The 23,315-nt window shown below is 44.8% G+C and overlaps 1 protein-coding gene across 1 annotated transcript in view; it reads left to right on the forward strand.

The window, feature by feature from the left end:
* Nucleotides 1–22,846, forward strand: part of BIRC6 (baculoviral IAP repeat containing 6) — a 188,164-nt gene extending 165,318 nt beyond the window's left edge. Inside the window, exons 67-74 of the mRNA XM_086461818.1 lie at nucleotides 8,025–8,170; nucleotides 9,006–9,116; nucleotides 10,309–10,526; nucleotides 11,189–11,350; nucleotides 12,737–12,814; nucleotides 17,517–17,705; nucleotides 20,322–20,456; nucleotides 21,456–22,846. Of these exons, the coding sequence (XP_086317944.1) occupies nucleotides 8,025–8,170; nucleotides 9,006–9,116; nucleotides 10,309–10,526; nucleotides 11,189–11,350; nucleotides 12,737–12,814; nucleotides 17,517–17,705; nucleotides 20,322–20,456; nucleotides 21,456–21,635 (1,219 nt within the window). The 3' untranslated portion in view covers nucleotides 21,636–22,846. The remainder of the gene's footprint in view (nucleotides 1–8,024; nucleotides 8,171–9,005; nucleotides 9,117–10,308; nucleotides 10,527–11,188; nucleotides 11,351–12,736; nucleotides 12,815–17,516; nucleotides 17,706–20,321; nucleotides 20,457–21,455) is intronic.
* The last annotated feature ends 469 nt before the right edge of the window (nucleotides 22,847–23,315 follow it).

Below are 23,315 nucleotides of genomic sequence, written 5' to 3' on the forward strand. Positions count from 1 at the left end.
TTTTGTATGCCACACAGAAGCTGGTAGGTTTGTGTACTCTCGTCACTTCATCAGGAACTGCCCACTGATCAGAAAGAGGATTGCTGCTCAAGAATCTAGGAGCTTCAAATCTTTCTTAAATTTCTTTCCTCTTCGATGAGGTGAATGTTTATTTTGCGGGACTGTGCATTTCCCGCTGTCAGGCTGAAGGCAGGAGCGTTCCTTGGGAGCTGTTGAAGAAGCCCATTCTGTAAAGAACGGGACAGGGGAGGGTCAAACCAAATGGTACTTGTCACGAAAAATGGCCCAGCTATCTTCTGTATGCTGCTGTGCTGCTTTACCCCCTGACTAAGGACCGGGTTCCCCAATGGATTCTCCGTCAGAGGGTAACCAGTTATGAGAGAAGCCTTTGGCTTCTGTCGGGAAGAGTAAGTTTGAGGAGGTAAAAGATTTGGGAGTTGTTGTTTGTGGTGAGAACCCTAACTGTATACAGATGATGGTAAATTTGTGACTAGTGGTATTCATTGGTGCTACATAGAAAAAACACATTTATATACGGTGGTGATTTTATGACAGTCTTGTTGTTTGTCCATTAGCACAGGCATCAGAGGTCAGCCGGTATGCTGAAGATTTGAAGAGGTGAATTTACAAATGAATGCCCCAGAGCTATCCATGCCAGACTTTGGGGTCTTTCAGCCTTCTCTGAGGAACTCTGTGTTTGACAGTTCCTGTCAAACGCTTGCAGTTTGGCAGAGAAATTGGCAAACAAACGGAGAAGTATCTGAAGACCCCGTAGCTGTGATGGCACTGGGCTGTGTGATGCTGTACGGGCCTGTTGGGCACACCTTCCGGGGACAGCTGGCTTCTTGAGGGAACGCAGACAGACAAACCGTGAATAACTGTTTCTTTCAGTAACCATAGACCAGCCTCTAGGTAACTCCCTTTGTGAAATGCCTGTAAAGGCAATAATAAACACAGATTCTCTTCCAGGCCGAGGATAATTGTTAGCTGGTTTTCTTCCTTGAGGATTTTGGTCCACAGTTAGGAGACAGTTTTGCTTTGTCAAACCTGGTATTATTGTCCTGTTACCCCCCAGCTGGTTGGGCTGTAGATGTTGGAGAAGAATAAAATGTAGACTAGCAGTCTTCTTCCTGTTCTACTCGGTAACAACCAGTACCCGAACTGCTATATCACTTCTCCATCAAATATTCTCATTTGACAAAGAGGAACTGCGCGTTCTGGACAAATACAATGCAGCTTTGTATTATTGTAACAGCCAAAACTACAGACTTCTACCTTCCTGCTGTTTCTTTTGCCGTTTCTGACTGTTCCAAAGGTCAAAACATCTTCTCGGAGCACTTCTGAGTGATTCACGTGTGTTATTTTATGGTTGCTTTTATCGCCAATTCTCACACTGCAAAACTGTGGCTTCTTTTCTCCAGAAGTGCTGCTGTCGCTGCGATCTGACTGTCACCTTCTGTGAAATGTTGCTCTTCTGTTACGGCTCACAGGGCAGGATACCAGTCTGAGAGGACCTGGTTTTTAGTTGCTTGATTGAGATGGTGCTGCCTGTGGTGGCTCTTTGGAGGGAAGTCAGCAGGGTGGCACATGCAGGAGCCCTGGCATGCCTCCTGATCTCCCACATCTGGAGCTGCTGTAGCTGGTACAGATTTCACAACCATCTTTCCATCTCTGTTTCTTTATGTCTTCAACCATTCCAGTTTCCAGAACAAGGATTTGGGGGGTTTTGATGGCTGAATCATCTTTTTCTGCCCTGACTGAGGAGTTGGAAAAGCAAACGCTGCAATACAAATTTTAATTTCTTTCTTTTAATAATCTTCTGCTTTCAGCAATTAATTGGTTTCTTGATTCTGTTTACTTGTTTCCAGTTTAAAGATGGCTTGTAAGGCAATAATACCTGTCCTTCCCTACAAAATTTAGTGCTGTCCCTAAGCATGCACTGAAACATCATGAAAACAAGGTAAATATAATGTCAGGAAAAGGTGTGTGTAGAATGTTCTTCCTCCCACTATAAACTGAGAATATTTACCAACCAGTACCCGAGAGGTTTTCTAAGCAGGAATCCCATTACTGGGAACTCTTTCTAGTAACTCCTGGTGGACTGGACTTTACCCATAAGTTTCTCTAATCCTTCTTGACTGAGATTGCTAGTCTTGCATATCAAGCATGTGAGGCACCTGTGGTGGGATTTTTTTGCCCATTTAGTGCAAAAGAAACAGAATTAGGAAGGGCAAATAACAGTTCTTTATGTTGGATACCCATCTAAAAATGTCAGCTTGTGCTTGCTGGCAATATTACGTAGATCGTGGTATATGTGATCATCTTAAAACAGAAAATATGTTTGTCTTCTCTGTAATCCATTTCCAGTATAGATATGTGTATAAAATTATCCACCACAATCACTTTTTTTTGCTAATCTGATCATCTGTTATCCTCAGATTTAATGGGCATAGAAACGTGTATCTTCTCATGTCACTTCCCCAGGCTGAAGTCTAACCAGTTTCTTTGTGAGAATGGCACATGACCACTGCTCATAAGCTCCTTTTAATTTGGTAAAGTAAAATACGGTATCACTAGTTCTTCAGTGTCAGTGTAGGATCTAAAGACAAAAATTCTAAAGCACCATCAGTATTATTTTAATAATTGATCAGTTTGATAAAAATTCCGTTGTTGGTTCAGTTGCATTATCTGTACAATTTTCTTGTATTACTTTGATATATCAGCTCGGAAAGACATCTCGTTGTGTCTTTCACTGCTTGGTTTAAGCACCGTACCGTTCGTCTTTAAAACAGTGTGTAGACAGGGATGAAAACACCAACAGCCTGAACAGCCTGGGATCATCGGGGCGGAAGGTTTTATTTCTCAGCATTTTAGCTGAAAGTGTGCCAGAAATATAAGGAAGTGTTGGCATGAATTTCTTAAATGGGACAATCTGCTGCCCCTTTTAGGTCAAATGCCAGAACAACAACATCATTACGGGATCTACTTTCAAAGACACAGAACTTTCCTTTATCTGAACAGCAGTTCTACTTGCACGTCCACCAAATGTCATCTCCATGTTGGAGTGAGAGTGTCCACTTGGGTCCAGAATTTAAGGGGAACAGTTTTGGGTTTGGACTCCACTTAGCATTTGACTTAATTTACTTTCAGAGGCCATAGTGTTCCGTTAGAAAATTGGGAAATTTCTGGATAATGGAGAAGACATTTAAGTCTGAGATGATTTCTCGGTCCAACTGTTTGTTGGACCGCTAGGGAGTCAAAAGCCATCACTAATCGGAGTGGTCAGGCTTGCACCATGGGTTGCCACGGGTGAGCTGGAGACGTTTGCTCGCTCTGACGGCTGAGCCCTCTGCTGCCGAGAACTGCCACCGAGTGGCAAAGCAGGCTCACCTGCGCCCCCGTCCGCTGGGTGAGCTTCATGGCAAATCGCTACGTCTGGCAAAATAAGCCGGCGGTTGATTTGTGTAACGGGGAGTATGGCGAGCCTATGCCTACAGTTCCTAACTCTGCTTTGCCTTCCCGCGTCACCCCGGCCACCCCCATAGAACTCTGGAGGGAGATCTGAATCCTGTCATCTTCACACTTGTCTTGCTTGTCGCGCTGCCGCCTTGAGCGTTAGTCCTGTGCGGTCCCGAGGCTGGCTGAATGGATCAGCCCTGCCTGTCAAATGGTGGTGATGATCTGGATGCTCCTCTGTGGCGTGGGGCTGCTAGAATACAAGCAGGTAGGCCTGAGGCATTTTCCCTGCAGTGCCTTTTCATTGTTTTCACTGTTATTTTGCAGAACTTCTATGTGAAACGGTGCGTTTTGCAAACAAAAATTTTTCTTTATCATTGGGTCCCGAGAATTGAGGCCTGATTGGTTTAAATTATTTTCCCTTAAAGGGCAAAACAACTGCCGGTTTCTCTTGCTGCACTCTCAAGCCCCTGCTCGGAGCTGATGGCTGGCTGCAGGAGCAGCCCCGCGGCCCGTGCTGGTTTGGAATGCGTCAGCTTAGCGGCTGTAAAGACGGCGCTCGAGGCCCGAGGAGCAGCATGCAGAGCCGCCTTGGAGGAGGTTACGAGCTTTGCCCAGGCACAGTCCCTTGCTTGTTTTGCCTGATTTCGGGAGAGTGGTTTAAGAACTTGTGAATTGCTGGAAGGAGCAAGTGAGCCTCTGTGCGGTACCTGTGGAGACCTACCAAAGGTGGGGGGCCACGAGGGCTGAGTGATACCGCGGTTGCAAACCTGTCACAGATTTATCCCAGGACAGTGAGCGCCCATATAAAACTGAGCAGAATTCTGCTGTAAGCACTGTTCCTGTAGCGCACAGGGGCTGCATGGTTCATCGGCCTCAGTTTGTGAATACTTTGATGAAGGCGTCGTTCCGTACCATCTCGTTTGTCTCTTAAGTATCAGGCATGGGTGGGTAAGTATTAGTATTGGCTTTAAAAATTAAAGTAGCCTTGGGAGTGTTTCATTCATTATTCATTTAGCACAGCATGAAGAGAATGCTGTCATCTTCTAGCACAAGCTAAATTAATGGCTTAAATTATTAGCATGTACACTGCTGTCTCTTCTAGCAAATATATTAATGACTGTCATCCCTTTAAATATGAGTTGACATGATTTTGTCTGCTTTTTCTTCAGTGGTTGAAAAACTGTATGGGGAAGTTTCTAAATTAAACATTTGGCTCCTCCTCCACTCTGAAAATTGTAATGTTTAGATAAAGGTTTGGCCTGTATTAAATAACTGCATTAAATTTTGCTTCACAAGCAGACTCTTGGTGGAAAGAAAGTACAGTGTAGTGCAGCCATTTAAACGTTTTCTAACAATAGAGAAAACGTACAGCAAAATATTCACATGGTTTTCTATTTGACTGTGGTTTTATTATTTGTTACTGGTTCTCATGTTTCTCTGGAATACCATGGAAAAACATGCAACTGGAGCTCAGGAGTTTGGGAACACTGTTAGTTTATCTGCATGCGTGAATTTGTGCGCAGGGAAGGAGCTGAAGGATCTCACTGACTTTATCACTTTAATTTTGGTGTCTCATCTCCTCATTCGTACACTTCTGGGAGAGCCTTGTAATGCTCAGCAAATCCCTCTCTCGAGCTGGGACTCTGCCTATCCCTCTGAAACGCTTGTGTGTCACATGCAGCCTGGCGAGAGCTCGCTGCGGCTCTGAATCCGGGTGCAGCAGCCGAACGTGGAGACTACGCCAAGAGGGGAGGGTGGCGTTTTCTCAACGGATGATTCCGTTTGCCCGCGTTACACAGGCTCACAAGTGGTCGAGTGGCCACCAGGCTGCTTTTCCATGGGCACACAAAGTGGTACTGTGTGTTTCAGATGACACTAAGAAACAGGTTTGTGGACCAGACAAAATCATCTTCAGTAATGCTGCAATTTTGTCCTGGGAGTAACGTTCGGACTCCCCTGGAAATCCTGCTTCCCGCCTCCAAGGTGGAATCTGTCAAAGCCTGGAAACGGACTGAAATCCCTGGTTAGGCAGAACCGAGGTCAAACCTGAACCCGGGCGGGGGGAGCAGTTTGTGTCCAGGGCAGGATCAGTCCTGCACTTGGCTGCCTGAGCTGCTTTTGCACAGTTACAGCCTGACTCGGAAGCTGGGCAGCCCGCTGAGGTGGGCGGTCACGCAACCTCCAGGGAAGTACAGGTGACAGGGTTGGGGGCGGTTCTGCAAACACTTGCTTTAAAAAGGGTGTTCTGAGGAGAGGGGGTTTTGTCTGTTTTACTCAAGATAACAGTGGACAGAATCGTCAATTGGTGGTTAAGGAAACACTTTCTCTTTTGATAGTTCAGAAGTGCTGAGCGTTAACTGCTCTGGAGGGCAGGGAGAGCGAGAGGAAATGGAATTATTGGTACTGAGAATTTGCGTTTGAGTAGGTGTCTCCTTTTCCTGCTGCCTCAACGAGATACACGTTCCTTGTCTGCTTCGGTAGTTGACTGTCGGTAACTCGGTATATCCGTAGGAGGGTTTAAGCATGTGGTAAAGCAATTTGTCTAATGAGGCCAACACTTGAACTTTGATTCTAAGACCAAGTAGAAGGATAAAAAGCAGTTGTCTAAATGGTGAAACCGTGTGGAAGATGAAAGACCAACAAGACAACTGTCTTGAAAATAGATCTGTAAGAATTCGTTTCGCTTTCAGTGCCTTCACCGATCACATTTTTATTGCTTTCCATGCATCTTTCTCTTGGACATTTCATTTTAGGCAAAATTTCTGCACGGCTTTTGTAGCAAATAGCTTAAGGATTCTCCATTAACAGGAAGCAGTTCTAAATCTGTACACCTTTCTTGGGACTGGTGGCTGCTGGAGTGTCTCTGATGTTAAAACAGGTTATCCTGAGGTTCAGTGGGCTTAAATACATGTTTCTGAACCTGCTTAATAGGTCATTTGAAAAATACTGGCCTAGATTTTTAGGAGGAAAATGGCAGTGATGAGGATTTTGGAGAGTATGAATGGGAGAAGCAGCTGCTGCTGCTGCTTTGTCTTAAACTATTACTCAAGTGCTGAATGACACTGTTTGGCTCCTAACTTTGAGCACCTGAAAGCTCAGTATTGCTTGAAGTTAACAACGGGCTAACCTCCTTTTGGGTTACAGCTTGAACAGGGAAACTGTGCCAGGCTGCAGTAATGAATTTTGTTATTAATGCACTCCAGGGATCCTCTCATTTGATTAGGTACCGTAGAAAGACTTCCAGTATTGCTGTAATCACCGCTGCTGAATAGTTGAGAGACTCATTCTTTATGCGTGATTTCAGTCCAGATTAAATACATAAAGGATACAGTGTGTGGTGGTGGCTAAAATATGTTTGGGACATCAAAGCATAAAATTGGTAATTTTTCTTGTGTAGAGAGTTTTCTGGTTTGCTTCTAGGTGTGGCAGTGGGAAAGAGAAAACCAGTGCTTCTTGGCTGTTGAACTTGTTTGGGTCTTAAAGGGAGCAAGCGCTATTCAAACAAAAAATTTACAGAAATTGCTGTAGAATAATCAGGGGGCTGTTAGCATTAACATCTGTAAGTTTTGCAGGATAACAATGTAAATTTATGCTAGCTCTTAAAGCAGAGAAGCTTTTAAATATGCACATTTTGGTTACAGTGTTATCAAATACCACGTCTGTATTTCAACCATTGAATACGTATGCTAGTGAAGACAGAGTTGTCACAATTAAATATTTAAACGTATCTTAAATTACTAGCCAACTAGCTTCTGTCAAACAATGCTGTTAGTATATACTGTATTTTCAAATGATTTCATTATAAAAATTGAATTGTTTAAATTGACATTTTTCTTCGCAGTGCGTTGATTATCAACATGAATATAATACAGATGCCTTCTATAGCTGTAAGGCTTTTAGAATTACTTTACATTAAAGCGTTTATTGAAATAAAAGGCCACAACTTCTATAGCCCGAAGAGAACTGCAGACACAGACAAACTTCATTTTTGACCTACGGTCTTGCGGTGCCTAGGTTGTAGTTCATAGACCTGCTGTGAATCTTTACTAGAGGTTTCCTAGTGTTTTACCATTAGTGTGCTTTAAATAATTGCTGGTGTATTGTGCAGGAGGAAAGAGTACTTTATTGCCTGTGTAGGACTCGATTTTGCAGGAAGATCTGCATGGGTGCATGAAATGCACATCCACAACGTGACCTTCGTTATGCTGATTCCTTGAGCCTTTCCAGTACTTCCTGATAATGCCCGAAGACAAAGTCAGCACGCAGAGCAACGGTCACAGCGCTGAACGGCTGAAGCAGAGGAATGCTGGTATCGCTGCCTTTGGGTTCACAGCAGGTGTAGTTGGTTTGTCAGATCAAGAGTGTGCGGGCAGTGGTGTCACAGCCGGTTGCTACGTTCAGTGATAAACCTGGAGATGCACCGAGATGTTCCACTTCAGAAGACTTGATTACAGGATCATGATTAAACCTTTAGTATTATTCCCTGTTGACAAACACGCTGAGTACTGTATGACTGGCTGAAAAACAGTCCCTCATGCTATATCCTATTTCTTTGCCCAAAACAGGTCTAAAAAAGACAAAGCTAAAGCAGGAGTAAAACCAGATACGTCTGATCAAGAACCAGAGGGGCTGACACTTCTGGTGCCAGACATCCAAAAGACTGCAGAGATCGTTTATGCTGCTACCACCAGTTTGCGCCAAGCAAACCAAGGTACAACAGACATACTTTTGTAAATACTCTGTAGTGGTTTTTTGTAATACGTTCATTAACAGATAACTTGTAAATTAGCTTAAAAGCAAGAAAAAATGCTTCCCTCCTGCCCCCAACCACTGACTACGTTTTCAAAGGCAGTTGGAACCTTCTGGTGGTCTTACTCTGTTTCCTGATGGAAACCTTTAATACAAGCGATTCAAGGTACGTCTCACGGCTTGCAGCCCAGTTATGTGGCACCATGTTGTCTCTGCAGAAGACAACGTGCAGGGCCTTTAGTAGTAAAGCCTCTACTGAATCTTGTGAACTAGATTAAGTCTCAACTAGATGAATGCAGAACAAAAATCTAAGTGATGGATTGAACCTACAGGCATTCAAAGGACTGCCCAGCTGTCTAGTGAAGAAAACTAAAGATTAACTAGTTTTATGGGGGGGGGGGGGGCAGATTTTTTAAAAGGCACGTGTCACAGGCTCCTGGTTTTGGAGAGTGCATTGAGAATACATGTGTGGATGTCCAGCCACACAGGCATGTGTCATGCTTCTGATTTTGAATTAAAAAAATAAGGAGAAACAGGAAAAGAATATTCATAGGTCATGCTCTCCAATCATGACTGCTGCTGCTGCTTTATTTACTTTGAGCTGTTCAGCTAATGAAATACATGGTAGGGAGAAAAGTGGGTTGGTATATTGTGAGTGATCTCCAGTTTTGAGACTTCTCTGCACACAATGTGATCATAAAATGTCATTTCAAGGTAAATAATCCCCAAATGCTTGCTGTACTCGTCTCAAAATTACATGATTAACTACAAATAATCATCCCGTTTTTATGTAACAGAGAAGAAGATGGCTGAATACTCCAAAAAGGCTGCTGTGAAGCCCAAGCCTTTGTCTGTTTTACGGTCTCTTGAAGAAAAGTATGTAGCTGTCATGAAGAAACTCCAGTTTGGTAGGTTGAGAAGTGTGAATATTTGTGTGTTAGAAAGCAGGTACAGAACTATGTAATCTGTTGGACAGAACGCCTAATTATTTTTTGAAAGTTACCAGCTTTTCTACATCTGTGACCATTGACACTTCACGTGAAGGAAAGTATGTAAGTCTCCGTTTTCAGGTTTTGACCTAATGCACCCTTTGAACTAATAAGCAGTGTTTCAAGCAAACACTAGATTAATTCAAGGGACCAGATGTATTCAATGATGGGGTTTGTGTTTTCATTCCAGTAATGATTTGAGTCTTTCAGTCCTCAGACTATATTGAAATGTTAGTAGATTTTTGGTTTTTTAAGGCTCATATGTGGCTGTATGTTTGTTAATGTAGCTTTTATTTTTTAAATGGAATCGAATTCAGATCAAAATGTGGTTTTGAAAATCAAACTGTCGTAAACGTCGTCGTGTCCTTTCATGGAGTGCAATGTGTTGGGTTTGGAAAACGTGATAGGAATCGGTGCTTATTTTGGCCATAAGGGGAACATGTTCCAAAAAAATTCATAAAGAACAAGTAGTGTCTCATCCAAAAAGAGCTATAAAATCACTGCAGAAACATGTTCTGTGGGTATTTTTTGAGTTTCAGTGACAGCGTTTGCAACCACAGCTCTTTGGTGTTGTGTTTGCAAGGGATTTTCCTCCCAAGCGTTTGTGGGGTGTGTGCCGGGAGTGGGAGGTGGGGATGTCTGTGGTGCTTGTCACCCCGGAGTCGTGCTGCAGGTTTTGCGTAGTATGTGATAAAAGAAAAGTGGCCTCGCTGTCATTTGTTACAATTCTTTAGTAACACTGCAGCCACCACACGGGTGAATCCCGCTGGCCCTCTGCTTCACACCGATTCCTTTATTAGCATTATTACGTCTTTACGAGTGCCATCATGTTCCTGCTCCGGCGTAGCTGGTAGCTTTCCAGATCAGAAGTGGTTACATTCCACAACATGGCAGGCAAAAGCTTGTAAATTTGCTGCAGAAACTAAATCGACCCAGGGCTGTTAACGTTTTGTTTTCTGTGATCACTGTTCATTCACAAAACATGTAATTTTTGCATTAGCATAATGCAAATTAAACTTTCCTGATTTTAATACTCAGAATCTGTATCCAAGACTAATCCATGATTAACTTTACTGCTTTCCTGATGCATTAAAATTTTCTTCTCTTCTAGATACATTTGAAATGGTTTCTGAAGATGATGATGGAAAATTGGTTTTTAAAGTAAATTACCACTACATGTCTCAGGTGAAAAATGCAAGTGACGCCAACAGCGCTGCCAGAGCCCGACGTCTTGCTCAAGAAGCTGTGACGCTTTCAACCTCTCTGCCTCTCTCATCTTCGTCCAGCGTCTTCGTACGTTGTGATGAGGAGCGGCTTGACATCATGAAGGTAACGAAGCAGAGTTGTGTTTATTTCCCTCTTCCAGCTTGGCCTATAAATGTTCAAGAAGGTGCCTTAAATGTTAAGGAAAACCGGAAGCATTTCACGTGTACTTTGATTGCTTTCCAAACCTTAATGTAAGGAGTAATATCTTAGAGTCTGATTGTGGTTTCTCAGTAACTTGGCGTGGGCCAGGGAGAGTCCGTGTGCCCCGGGAGTGCTCTGTTCACCACGGAGACATCACTGAACAAGGCTCATTCTTCTTCAGCTGTTCTGAAGGGAAAGAGTTTCCTTTTGTAGCTCCGTTACGGTCAAAGTGTACCACTGGAGGCGATTCGAAGCAGTAGGTTTGGAGAAGTACACTGAGTACCTCTGGACCTGAAGTTCGAAGAAAAATTCTGTTAATAGCATCCAACAGAGGGTAGAGCTTGAGCTCCTTCTGTTTTGCTTTCCACCTGTGATCTGGAGAGATGAACGTTAGCAGAGGGCTTCAGTGACCCAGGGTATCGGAATGAACAGACTGACAGCCTGCGTGTGATGATGATGGACAGCGGCATTTCCTGATAAGTAGCATGTGGAAGTGAAACATCTCGTGTTACTTATAAAAATCTCAACCGCGTGACAAATACAAGGGGTTTTTTTGAAAATTTGTCTCTTTTCCACCATGGTAGGTTCTCATTACTGGTCCTGCAGACACCCCTTACGCAAATGGTTGCTTTGAGTTTGATGTCTATTTCCCACAAGACTACCCGAATTCCCCTCCGCTTGTGAACCTGGAAACAACTGGAGGCCACAGCGTGAGATTTAATCCAAACCTCTACAACGACGGCAAGGTAGGTCAGCTTTGTGCCTGAGGATAGATGTCTCGAGGTGAAGTGGATGGAACTTTTTTCCTTTCGCAATCGAATGATCAGCCATTCCTGACAGACTGGGGGAAGCTGTTTGGTTAAAAATGGTCTTCAGACTGAAAGGAAGAGTGGTTTAACAGTTTCAAATGGGAGTGATCTCGTTTCTGAAGAGTTTTGGAGGGTTTTTTTAATGCCTTTATGACATGGATTGGACCAAAAAGCAAGAAATTTTGACCAAGAGAAATGTTCTTTTCCACCTTCTTTGCTAAATTAACCAGGCAGAAACCTGTTTTGGCTAGCTGAAACACCCAGGATCCTTTCCATGGACAAAGTGCGCTTCATATCAGCTGCAACCGAACGTGTTTGCCGAGCGCCTTGTCTCTCTTTTTCCATGCAAAAATGCTTTTTCCTGAGGGAAGAAAAAGACTTTCCTTAACCTCGGTATCCTTTGTATAAGAAAATGTAACTCTAAAATGTGGACTTAATGGCAGTTTTCTCAAAAAATAGTAGAGCTTTTGGAAATAATATTAAAAGTTAACACAAACAAGCTTTCCCCCTTCCCTCCCCCATCTCCCTGGTATGTTGTGGCAGAAAGCTAACCGACAGGCAGTGCCTATCACGGAGATGCAGCCTCCATTTACATTAGAGATCAGCACACCTGAAATTCCCTGCAGAGCTCCAGAGGTGGCCGTGTGTACGGCTCCACCGAAGCACGGACTCAAAATAGCTTTGTCCGTAGCGCTGCGGCCCTCCTGCAGCTTTTGTTTGGTCTAAACATTTAATCCATAGGCTAAGGTTTCGCCCTGACCCCGCTGTCGTTGATGGGCTCCCCGTGCTCCCTGTTCTCACAAACTGCAATGCTCCTTTGCAGTACGAGGCACCGGGTGTTCTCTTAATACGGACAGAGAGTGTCATTCACACTGGAGACTTCGTCTCCGTTTTTCTGTGCCTCGCATTCAGGCTTGGTAAATACTTGCCTCTAAATTTCTTCTGTTTATTTTGTTGCTTTGTGTTCCCTTTGTGTCTTTGATTGTTCCATTTGGTGATGAGGTTGAAGAACTCCACAGACTCCCTTAAAGTCCAGATCAGTCCTAGAAGTTAAGGAATGTTTTCAATTCTTCGATAGTCTGTGTGACAGAAAGTGCTTTCAGGTCCTTAAGCAGAATGACTGTCTTTGAAAACCCCAACAATGAGTGTTAGAACAGTATTTAAAGAGGAAGGCAAAGAATTGGACAGTATCATGATCCATTCATTTATGTATGTATGTATTTATTTAGAAAATTTAGAAATTAGAGAACAGAAATTCTGTTCTGCCCAAACAGAACAATTCTAACATATTTGTTTGTGGTACTAATGATGTCACCTTTTCAGGTGTGTTTAAGCATACTTAACACATGGCATGGGAGGCCAGAAGAGAAGTGGAATCCCCAAACATCAAGTTTTTTGCAGGTGAGCGTTTCTTCTTTCTTTTCGGTAGGTGTCATTTAGGAGTAGTAAGTGGTCTGTCAATCTTAAGGATTCTCTTTGTAGTGCTTTTAAACCAGAATTTTCTTCCTCAAATGGCACGAGTAAGACAAAAGTCCAGAAAACGTTCTTGGAACACTAGAAAAGAAACACTGTAAGAGTAGACAAGTCCTTCAACGTGCTCTTTCCAACCAATATTTGTGTTGGCCCTCTCTTGGAGAGTAGCTGTTCATGGGCGCATCTCATTCCTGCGCTGCCTGGACTTTGCTTGGATAATTTAAAATATTTTAAACCAAAAAAAAACAAAAACAAAACCAAAAAACAACCCACCAAAAAAAGACTGGAAGATGGCCTCACTTCCTGGAACTCAGATAGTGTTCTGTCACAGAACTGTCACAAGCTGTTTATGGTGAAGACAAAGCAGGCTCCACATCATGAGAGATGAGAAAGTGCAGTATACTGGTGCGAGCTGGGAAGGTGCTCCTCCAAAGTCTGCAAGTAAGCTGAATAGAGGAGTAAGGGTGAAGGGCGTTAAGGTGCAGGTACACTGTGTTCCATAACAACTAGTGTTAAGTTAGACCGGAATTTATTAGGACATCTGGTCCTTAATCTTTTCAGCTCTGTCACAGCAATGCACAGACATGAAGTAAAAGCAAAGCTTGCAGTGCCTTATCTCCTGTGGCACTTCCTGAATTTGTTCGTTCTTGCAGTAATTATGACGTGGCACAGGGTACCTTTTCTGTTCCCAATCCTAAAAGGCTGTTTCAGCACAGTAGAATTACAGCCCTGGGCTTCAGCAGAACAGATTTCAGCTTGTTTGGGATTGTCCCTTTTCCGCTGGAAGTTCCAAGAATGGCCTATTCCAGTGAGCATAAGCCAAGCTGGAAAGCCAGCGTGGGCAAACAAGGAACCCCTGCCTAAGCTCAGTGCAAAAAGAAAGTATACAGAAGGTGGAAGGAGGGGATGGGCTGCTTGATGGAAATAAAGCCATTGGCCAAGCATTTAGGAGAGAAATTGGGAAAACCAAAGCTCAGCTGGTGTTGAATATGGAAAGGGATCTGAAGAGGAACAAGAAGGGCTTCTTACGAGTATGTTGGCAGCAAAGACCACGTTTTCCTCAGGCTTTCCTGCTGCTCAGTGGGGCAGGGAACCTACTGACAAAGACATAGAAAAGGCAGAGGTCATCTCTGCCTCACTCCTCAGGGGTAAGGTTTGCTTCCCCATATCCCTGAGCCCTCACTAGGAGGGTCTGTGAGATTGAGGAATTACCCACAGTAGAGGAAATTCAGGCTGGCTGAACGCCCAGGTTCATGGAACCGAATCTCCTGCATCCAGGGGTGCTGAGGGAGCCAGCCAGTGTCGCTGTGAAGCCACCGGCTCTCGTCTTGGAAAGGTCGGAACAGTCAAGGGAGCTTCCCGGCAAATCCCACAGCCAGCTTCAGGACGGGCAAGGAGGATCTGGGGAGCTGCAGGCTGGCCGGCAGCACCCGAGTCCTTGGGCAGATATGGAGCAAATCCTCCTGGGAGCTGTTTCCAGGTACAGGGAAGACAAGCAAGTGATTGAGAACAGCTCGTGTGGATTTTCTGGGGGTGAGCAGCGCCTGCCAGACCTGCTGGCCTCCTGCGGTGAGGTGGTGAGGTGCCTGGCTCCGCACAGAGGGCGGGCAGCGGCGCAGCTGGCTCCGACGTCAGCAACCCTCTGCTGCAGCCTCCGCGGTACCCTGGTGCAGTACCCTGGTCCGTGAGGTGTGAGGGGAGCGGTGTGAGGCGGGCGGTATAGGGAGGGTGGAGCCAGACACCTCTTAAAGATGCAGAGCACCAGGACAAGTACCAGTTGGTGCGAGATGGGACATGGGGAATTTTGGTGAAATATTAGGAAAAACTTTTTCACTGAGGGTGATGAAACAGTAGGACAGGTGTCCGAGAGAGATTTGGAATTTCAATCCTTGGAGATAGGAATGTTTTCTTCTCACTTCAGGGGACAGTTATGATTTGGAGATCTAAGTTGTGGTTCCTTGCATAGTATCACTATGTCTCAAGATACAACTGCTTAATCCAGAGATGAACTGAAATTTTGGGCTGTAACAATAAATCAGTGTAGAAAGGTTCAAGTATTATGAAGCCTTATATTCACTGAAGTCTTTTTTTCTTAGATTAAAATGTTGAATTTGACTGCTAGAAATCTCATGCAGCATTTAAGTTTCAAGTTTGAAAGTGGTTTTAGGGTTTCATTCTGAAAACAGTAAGAAAGCTCTTAGAAAAGTGTGTCCCCCCCATATTGGGAGAAAAACACTTTATAGCTGTTAAATGGAAAACAGCTGCAGGACTAAATAAATTGTTTGGAAAGAATTAAGCACGACATGTTTTTTCTGGCTCAAAGATTAAACCATTGTCAGACCACCCAAAATTGTTCAGAAATTAACTTTTATAACCCAAATGAAACTGGAAGATCAGTTTAGAGTGTCTCATTCGTTGCAATTATAATTCAAAGTAACAACTGGTTATTAAGGCCAAGAAAGTACAATGCTGCGTAGTATCGTATTTCTCTACCATAGCTATTTAAATATAGATAGATAGATACTGACCTAAAATATAAAAATTACAAAAGCAAACCCCAACTACTTCCAGCCACACAGAAAGGCCACAGATCACCAACCAAAACACCGTAGGGACCTGAAGCCTTGGACCTGAAGTACTCTTACCTTGGCTCAGCACACTTGCGTTAGCGTTCTGCCTTTTTTAGTGTCATAAGTGGCCATTTTCTTGCTGGCACGTGCTGTATATTGATTTTTAAAGGTGACACAGAATAGCCATGGCTGCTTCTAGTTGAACACATGGCAGGCATGGGAGGTGATGCTCCGGAACAGCAGCTAGTGGGAGCACCTGCCTGGGACTCAGAAACACGTGTTTCCTTTTCCTTCTCAGCCCGACAGGGGATGCTGGTTCACATCCCCCACGGCACAGCCACGTGCCCTGTCTGTCAGGACACAGACTGGCCTGCCCTGCGTTGCCGCTCCGCGCTGTAGTTACAGCACAGCACGTACAGGCAGAAAGTGTCATGGCACCGGGAGGAGGGAGGGCGTCTTTCTGTGAGGTGGCGGTGGGGCTGAGGTCCCCTGGGTCGTTCAGCTGGCTCCCGGGCGGCTGCTGCCACGCCCGTTCCTGCTCCGGTGTTGTGTCCGTGGGGCGAGCGCGCGGACGGCTGGAGTGCTTCTGTGCTGGCGCTGCCGCTGCAGGAGAAACTCGGCGGGAGCGCCCGCTGGAGCACAGGGCACAGCTGCCCCCTCGCGGGGCACGGCCCTGTGGAAGAGCCAGAGCCTTGAATTGTGGCTGACGCGGTGTCTGTCTGATGGCGGCTGCACATCCGGCGTGTTCCAAGGAAAAGCAGGACTGTTGTCTTCCGTACCCAGATTCACAAAGTGGGCTGCTAAATGAGGGGGTGGCTCTGAGCTTTGAACTGTAGCCAGGCTGGGAGGAGAGTCGGTTCCCAAAACAGCTGCCCTGACATTTTTCATCTCCTGCGGTGGATGTCTTGCACCGAAGTATGCCGGGTGCTGGAAATGCCGTTCTGCGGCGTGTGACGTATCATCAGTTTTACAATATTGGTGGAAATGTAGGTGTTCAAATAACCTTTTTTGAATTCTTTATGGTCCTGGAACTAGGTTTGTGTCACAGAATTGTCATCCCTAAAATTCTAGCTGGACTCTGGCCTGTGTATGTAAGAAAAACCCATCCTTCGTTTCACATTTCAACAAAAGTCAGTTATGTCTTTCTGCTTACCTAACAGCGGTTTTGCATGTAACATGATTTTGGCTAAGTACAACAGCGAGGTGGCAGTGACAAACATTCCAATACTGGAAAAATTAGGGAGCCATCTAATCATGAATATGCAATACATACACATGTGGATTCCTAAGTGCCCTATGTATCTATTTAATTCTTTGGTTTTTATGAGGAATATTTGGGTACATACGTATGTATGTAAGCATCTATTCCCGCATGTACTTGATAATAAAATTGAAAGGGGCAAAACTGTTGTTTCCTTATCACTGAATAGTTGGTGCTTTGTTGATACAGAACTGAAAACTTTTTCCTTCCTGTCTCAAGAGGACTGAGGTTTTGTGTAATGGCATGTGACCCACAGTGTTACATGTAAAATCTGAAACTAAGGGGCTAAAAACATTCCTAAATCAATTGAATGCATTTGAAAGGAAAAATGGGAGAGTGCGTATATCAAGATCAGCTTCAGGGGTTTGCATTTCACCTCCCTCGTTCCTTTTCCATTTCATTCCGAATTAGAAGAACTGGTAAGCTTATCCACAGGGAAAGTTCGAGAATTGTTGACTGAGATCTTGACAAACAATAAATACACTTCCTTTATAAAAGGGTGCGATCGACATCTCTTCCTTTAAACATTTTCTTTTACTTACACTTGTATTTTTGTTAGTTTTTCATTGACATCTGTCATTCTCTCAGTCGCAGGACACAGTCATAGGGCTTAGTTTTTTCTGTGCAGTAACAGTGTCGGTTCGGAAGCAAGGACGTTCCCTGCTTGGCGAGTAACTGGTACTGCCAGTGACAGGACTTGCCATAGGAGTGGTTTCGCATACACGGCAAGCCCAGCTATGTGTACGTGTGAAAACAAGTGGGTGGCACAATTCTAACGCTTCGTTTCTTCTCTGAACAGGTGTTGGTGTCTGTCCAGTCCCTGATACTGGTGGCAGAACCGTATTTCAACGAGCCGGGCTATGAACGGTCCAGAGGCACACCGAGCGGCACCCAGAGCTCCAGGGAGTACGACGGGAACATACGGCAGGCAACGGTCAAGTGGGCGATGCTGGAACAAATCAGAAATCCATCCCCGTGTTTTAAGGAGGTGGGTTTTGTGAGACACGGTGAATACCGTGTTGATCTGTTTATTTATCTTGTCTGCGTGTGAGGAGTAACACAAATACTTGGAAACATGGCGCGTGAGACGTCCAGTCTAGCCGCCGCCTCGTTCCCTGGGGCACCTGACTGTCGGGACTGGCGTGAATAAGGACGCGCCTGACTTTGGGGGCTCTTTTCTGGGAGAGGGGCTGTCAAAACAGGTCAAACAGATCTCAGGGGCTTGAACATACATGGCAAAGGATTCAAGGAAAAAAAAAAAGAGTTGAAGATACACAAAGTATGAGAATCTGTATGAATGTTAATGCCCAACGGTTGGTCAAACTAGAGTAATCACACGGCACTACCAGAAAATACTTAGAGAAAACCACATTTTACTCTGAACCACTAAAACTGTTGCCACTTCTAAACTGAGGTGTGGCGCCATCTTGTACCATCACCCGTGCTTCCAACAGCCTGCATGCCAAAAGCTGAAAAAGCGTAGTTGTTTCAGGATTATGCACACTGCTAAGTGTGGTATCTGAGTGAGGGGGTCGTCTCCCACCCCTTCCCTGCTGTCCATGAAAGCATCCTGTGGAATGCAAAAACCTTTTTTCCATTGAAATGACCGTATCTTGTGGAATAAGAAACCATAGACCCGTCACCTACATGACAATTACGTATTTTATCCACGTGCAGGTGGAAAAGGACCTGCAGTGTACTCTGGTGTCTTGAATTAATGGAGAAAAACACAGTGGTTGTCCTAAATTTCCTCTTTGGTGTTTTACTCGCTAAGTTGAAGACAACGGTAAAGATGGTATTGTGACACATAATCAAACAACCTCCTCGTGAAACGTAACAATTGCACTTCTGCAAAAAAAGTCCTCAAATTACCTAAGTTTAACCGAATTGAAGACAAGGGAAGATGGTGGCCCTCCTGACAACAGCGCTCCATCTTTCTTCGCACGTGTGCGGAGATGAAGGATATGCAGTATCGCAGTGTTTGGTAAATGAATCCCAGTTTGCTGGTACTGCACTTCCCAAAAGCATCTCAGCGGTACTGCGCTTAGGCTACAGCTGAGCTTTGTGACTGCGTGTGGAAAAGGCAGCTCGAGAGCCGACGTCCTGCCTCCCCCCAGGAGGGAAAGCAGTGAGGTGTGTCCAAACGGTGCCATTTCACTGGGAAACCCGTCGATCCCCGAGGACAGGTGACTTGGGCACTGCACGTGGTTACCAAAGGGCAGATGTTGAAAACATCTCCGAGAGTCTAGCTTGGTGTTAAGGCCTCCAGGGTTTTGTAGGGTGTGTAGGAACCCCAGCAATGATGGCCACTCCGTAACGTAAAGGCAAAGGCACCCTGAAAACGGAGGGCTAAGAAAGAACGTGCATCCTTCAGCTCCCAAGATCTTTTGTCTTCACAAACCTGAGCTGTCTTCCCTTCAGCATCTGAAATGACAGGTCGGCTCCGGAGATCTAAACTGCCCATCTTGGGAGTTCTTCCAGGCTCCGTTACGGACAGAAGGAACGCATCCAGAACTGAAGTCTGTTATCCTTTCATGTGCAGTTTGTCTTCAGACAGATAGTTGGGTGCTCTGACCTCTAGAGGGAAAGATGATTTTGTCAATTGTGTTGCAATACTGCCAAGAACTCTCTGTGCTCATAAAATTTCTTTGCTTTTACTGTTTCTTTCACCAGGCAGAGCTTTAGAAAACTGTTTAAGACAAAGCCAACACTAAGTAGAGCTTCACAACCTTGTCTGAGGGTTGATTGGTTGGGTTTTTTAAAACTCAAATCTGTACAGAAATACCAAAATTACTGTGCGATCAAATACTGGTTCTCACCCAAACTGTGGGCAGCTCCAGCTACTCTTGCCTGGGCAGCTTGGTGTCCCCAGAGGCGCTGCCTCTGCCCCCGGCACGTAACTGCGGTTGCACATCTGCCGCACCAGCTGGTATGATCCCTCGGTGCAGAAGCATGCTACGTTCCGATGCTCACGCTGCTGGCAGCGCTCCTGCTTCTCTCTTCCCTCTGTTCAGGCAGCAGGCGGTGGGTGACAGGAGGAGACCCGGTGCTTCTATTTCCTGCCGTGGTTCTTTAATAAAACAGGACTGTGAAGGCGACGATAAAAGCCTTAACACTGTCTGTGTAACCCTGCCCCTGTGCCAACAAGACATTCGTACCTAGTGCCTGTGCAGCAAGATCATCCTTGAACCGCAGAACGCGCCCAACATTCTGCTGTTGCCGCTGCTTTTCCCGGGCGTGGAGCTGGGTTCGTGGCACTCGGTGAGCCTTCGCCCGGTCACCCACGTGCAGGCTGACGTGGCAGGCTGCGCGGAGTCGTGGGTTCATGCAGACTGGAAGAGATGTCCAAGCCAACCACCTCCTCAGAACAGGATCAGCTGAGTTCAGACCAGGTTCCAGCTGAGTTTTGGAAACCTCCAAGGACAGAAATTCCACGATTTATCAATGCTGAATTGTCCTCATACTGATTTTTTTTCCTCTACACTCCCCTCCCCCCCCCTTATATCCAGGTAGACATAGGGGTCTTGCAGTTCTTGTGGTGTTAAAGCACATGGTTCTTGGAAAACAAGGAGCAGCTCCTTCCATTCGGAATGTTTTCTTGCAGGTCATCCACAAACATTTTTACTTGAAAAGAGTGGAGATCATGGCTCAGTGTGAGGAGTGGATAGCGGACATCCAGCAGTACAGCAGTGACAAACGGGTAGGCAGGACTATGTCCCATCACGCAGCAGCTCTAAAGGTGAGACTTCTTCTTATAATTTTATATTCTTTAATCCAAAGATGGCAAATGGCAATGAAACTGCTCAGCAGCTGAGCTTTGTAGTAACAATGACAGAACACCCCAGCACCTTTAAAACGTGTAGACACAGCCCAGTATCCCGGCTGCCGAGAGAGAAGGTGCCTGTGCGCTCCACTGCCGTGGTATTTTCTTCTGCAAGTCAGATTTTCCTTTAGTGCCTGCCCTGCCTATTCTGCTATAAATATTTATGTAAGATATTCAGAGTTTATTTTATTCTCTCTAAGGGTGGGTGGGGGCTTATGATAAAGCTGTACTACCACCAGTATCTTGCCAGAAAACAAGCTTTTTGAATAGACAAGCACAGTTACTAAACTGTGGTCCATTATAGTTGGTTTTACACTGTTAATCTTTTATCGACAGTTACAACTGTCGATAGAAGTTTCTTCCTTCCCAGCCGAGCCCTATCGTTTGTGTATTTTGTGTCCACACAGACAACAGACTTTTTTTTCTTCCTGAGGAACCAAAAAAAAAAAATCTTCACGCTGTTTTCTGTTGCTAGACTGGCATTCTTTCCGTGTGACTGGTCTTCAAAATGAAGTTGCTGTTAGTTACTGCATATCAGTGTCCGAATCTGTCTGTCCCTGTCACACAGCTCGCCATGACCTCTCTAAATTCACGTGTCCAAGGCAGTTCCTGCTGCGGACACGGAACGCAGATGTGACTCAGCTGCCAGACACACGGCACTTTGCCTTGATGCGCTGGCTTGCTGCCGTTCTGTTTGCTGCCGTTAATTTGTCCCTTGAATTAGCAGCACTTGCTAATTATTCTGTCACTGCAAGGGAAGTACCAGTCCTTAAACACGGGGGACGAGTTTATCCGTCGCTGAAGCAGGACATCCACACCTTTCCGGCTCGCTCCTTTTTGCCGGACGGTGTCTAACACTGTGAAAGTTCTGTTTTAACGCTGGTCTTCCCCGCTGACGTCTCTTTGTGTGTTCAGCGTCATACAGCTCAGCTGCGGGAAGAACTGCTGAAGCTTCCCTGCCCGGAAGGTCTGGATCCAGACGCTGACGACTCCCCGGAAAAGTGCAGCGCCGCCACAAGTTCCGACGAGACTGTGTTGCACGAACAGGTTAAACCCAGCAGCAGCAAAGACCTGCCCGCCGATTTCAAATTATGAGGTGAATTGACATGGACTCTCTAGACACAAAGGCTTTGAAGCACAAGCCAAATATGTCCATATTTGTATGTAAGAAGCTAATTATGTAATAGGTAATGAAATTGAAACTATACTATGCCCTTAAGGATATACAGTTTAATTCAAGATGATCTTTTATTTACCTGTACAAGAGTGTAAACTTTTTTGTGCTTTTATTTTTCAATTGTGAGAACCACTGATTGGTATGTTTAAAAAGTTATGTATACAAGAAATGGATAAATCACTGATATATAAGGGAAACTACCTTAGGAAAGAATGTTTACTGAATGTTTATTATTTTTTTTTACTTGTAGAGTGAGGGCGGTTGTAACAAAGAATATATATTGGTCATTCTTACAGCTACTATTTAAAGTCAGAAAATTTTCACTGAATTTGATAGATTTTACGTTTGGCCATATATTCATGCTCATATTTGATTCTAAAGAAAACCTCCTGTATACTTCAATAAACGTTAAATGAACATGATCCCTCTTTTATGATTTACTGGTACATTTTTTAAATAAACTGCCATAAAACACGTTCTAGCTGAAGACTTGCACTTGTGTGACTGAATTCATTACAGTCAACAGATTTAATTTTATGCTTACTACTTCTAGAATGCAGATGAAATAAATGCACATGGTTTTACCTCATGCCAAAATTTGGACTTCTGAATTCATCTTCTGTTTGGCTATTTTGTGCAAACTAACAGCATTCTAAATTTCTTAAGGGCTGTTCTGGAACCAAGTCTTTTCTCTGTAGAAATGTCTGATTTTTACGTCATCAGCTGTACTCCAAGTACTGACAGGGCTACAGACGTGCCATGTGGGACTCGGACGTTCCGTAGCTCCTGCTGTACAGACTTACAGACTTCCAGTTTTCTGCTTGCAACCACAGATCCCTGACTGCCGAGGGCAAGGGATGGGCTCGAGTTAAAAATCACGTCTCGCTTTTAACGTAACGTGCGTTACTGCTGCTGTTCCGAATTTTTGAGCAGTCCTTGAAGGACTAAAAAGTTATTGCTGGTGTTACCTCAGACGAGTGATCTGTTGTATTAGAAATACTATGAATCAGGCAAACCCGCAGCTTTTTTGTTTTCTATTTGTTCTTTGTTTATAAGTATCACGCTGGAATTTTTTCACTTTTTGTTTTACAATGTATTCTTTCTGATCATTAAAAACGGCACCAACTGAGGTTGTGTTCTTATGCTGATGGCTGACAAGACTCTGATCGTTCCGACCAAAGCACAGGTTTTCTGTAACGCTGCCTTACTCCAAGGCCCGTCCCGGCTGTACGTACCGCTCAAAGCACCAAGACCAGGCACGTCCGTGTTCCTTCAGGGGGCCTGTAACCACACGGCAAACGAGCAGCTCTGCGCCGGAGCTGCGGGTAGTAACAAAACGAAGAGTTTGGGCCGTGCAGTTACAACTTCCCCAGTGCTAAAGCCGCCCTGCCTCTTCCTGGGCGGGCATTGACGTCCCTTTGTTACTGTACAGAACGATGCTCCTGTGAAGGCTCCGCAAGCGGAATCACCCGCTGGCTTCCAGCTCTAAGTTCGTGGTTTCCGTTGAAGCTCTTCACTTGGTGCTTACGCTGTCTGCCCACCGGAGCGTGTCTGTGTACAGAGTCCTGGTATTTGTCCCAAAACCAAATGTATCAGAC

The sequence above is a fragment of the Leptosomus discolor genome, chromosome 2, assembly GCF_034619465.1.
Source record: "Leptosomus discolor isolate bLepDis1 chromosome 2, bLepDis1.hap2, whole genome shotgun sequence".
NCBI classification, from domain to species: Eukaryota; Metazoa; Chordata; class Aves; order Leptosomiformes; family Leptosomidae; genus Leptosomus; species Leptosomus discolor.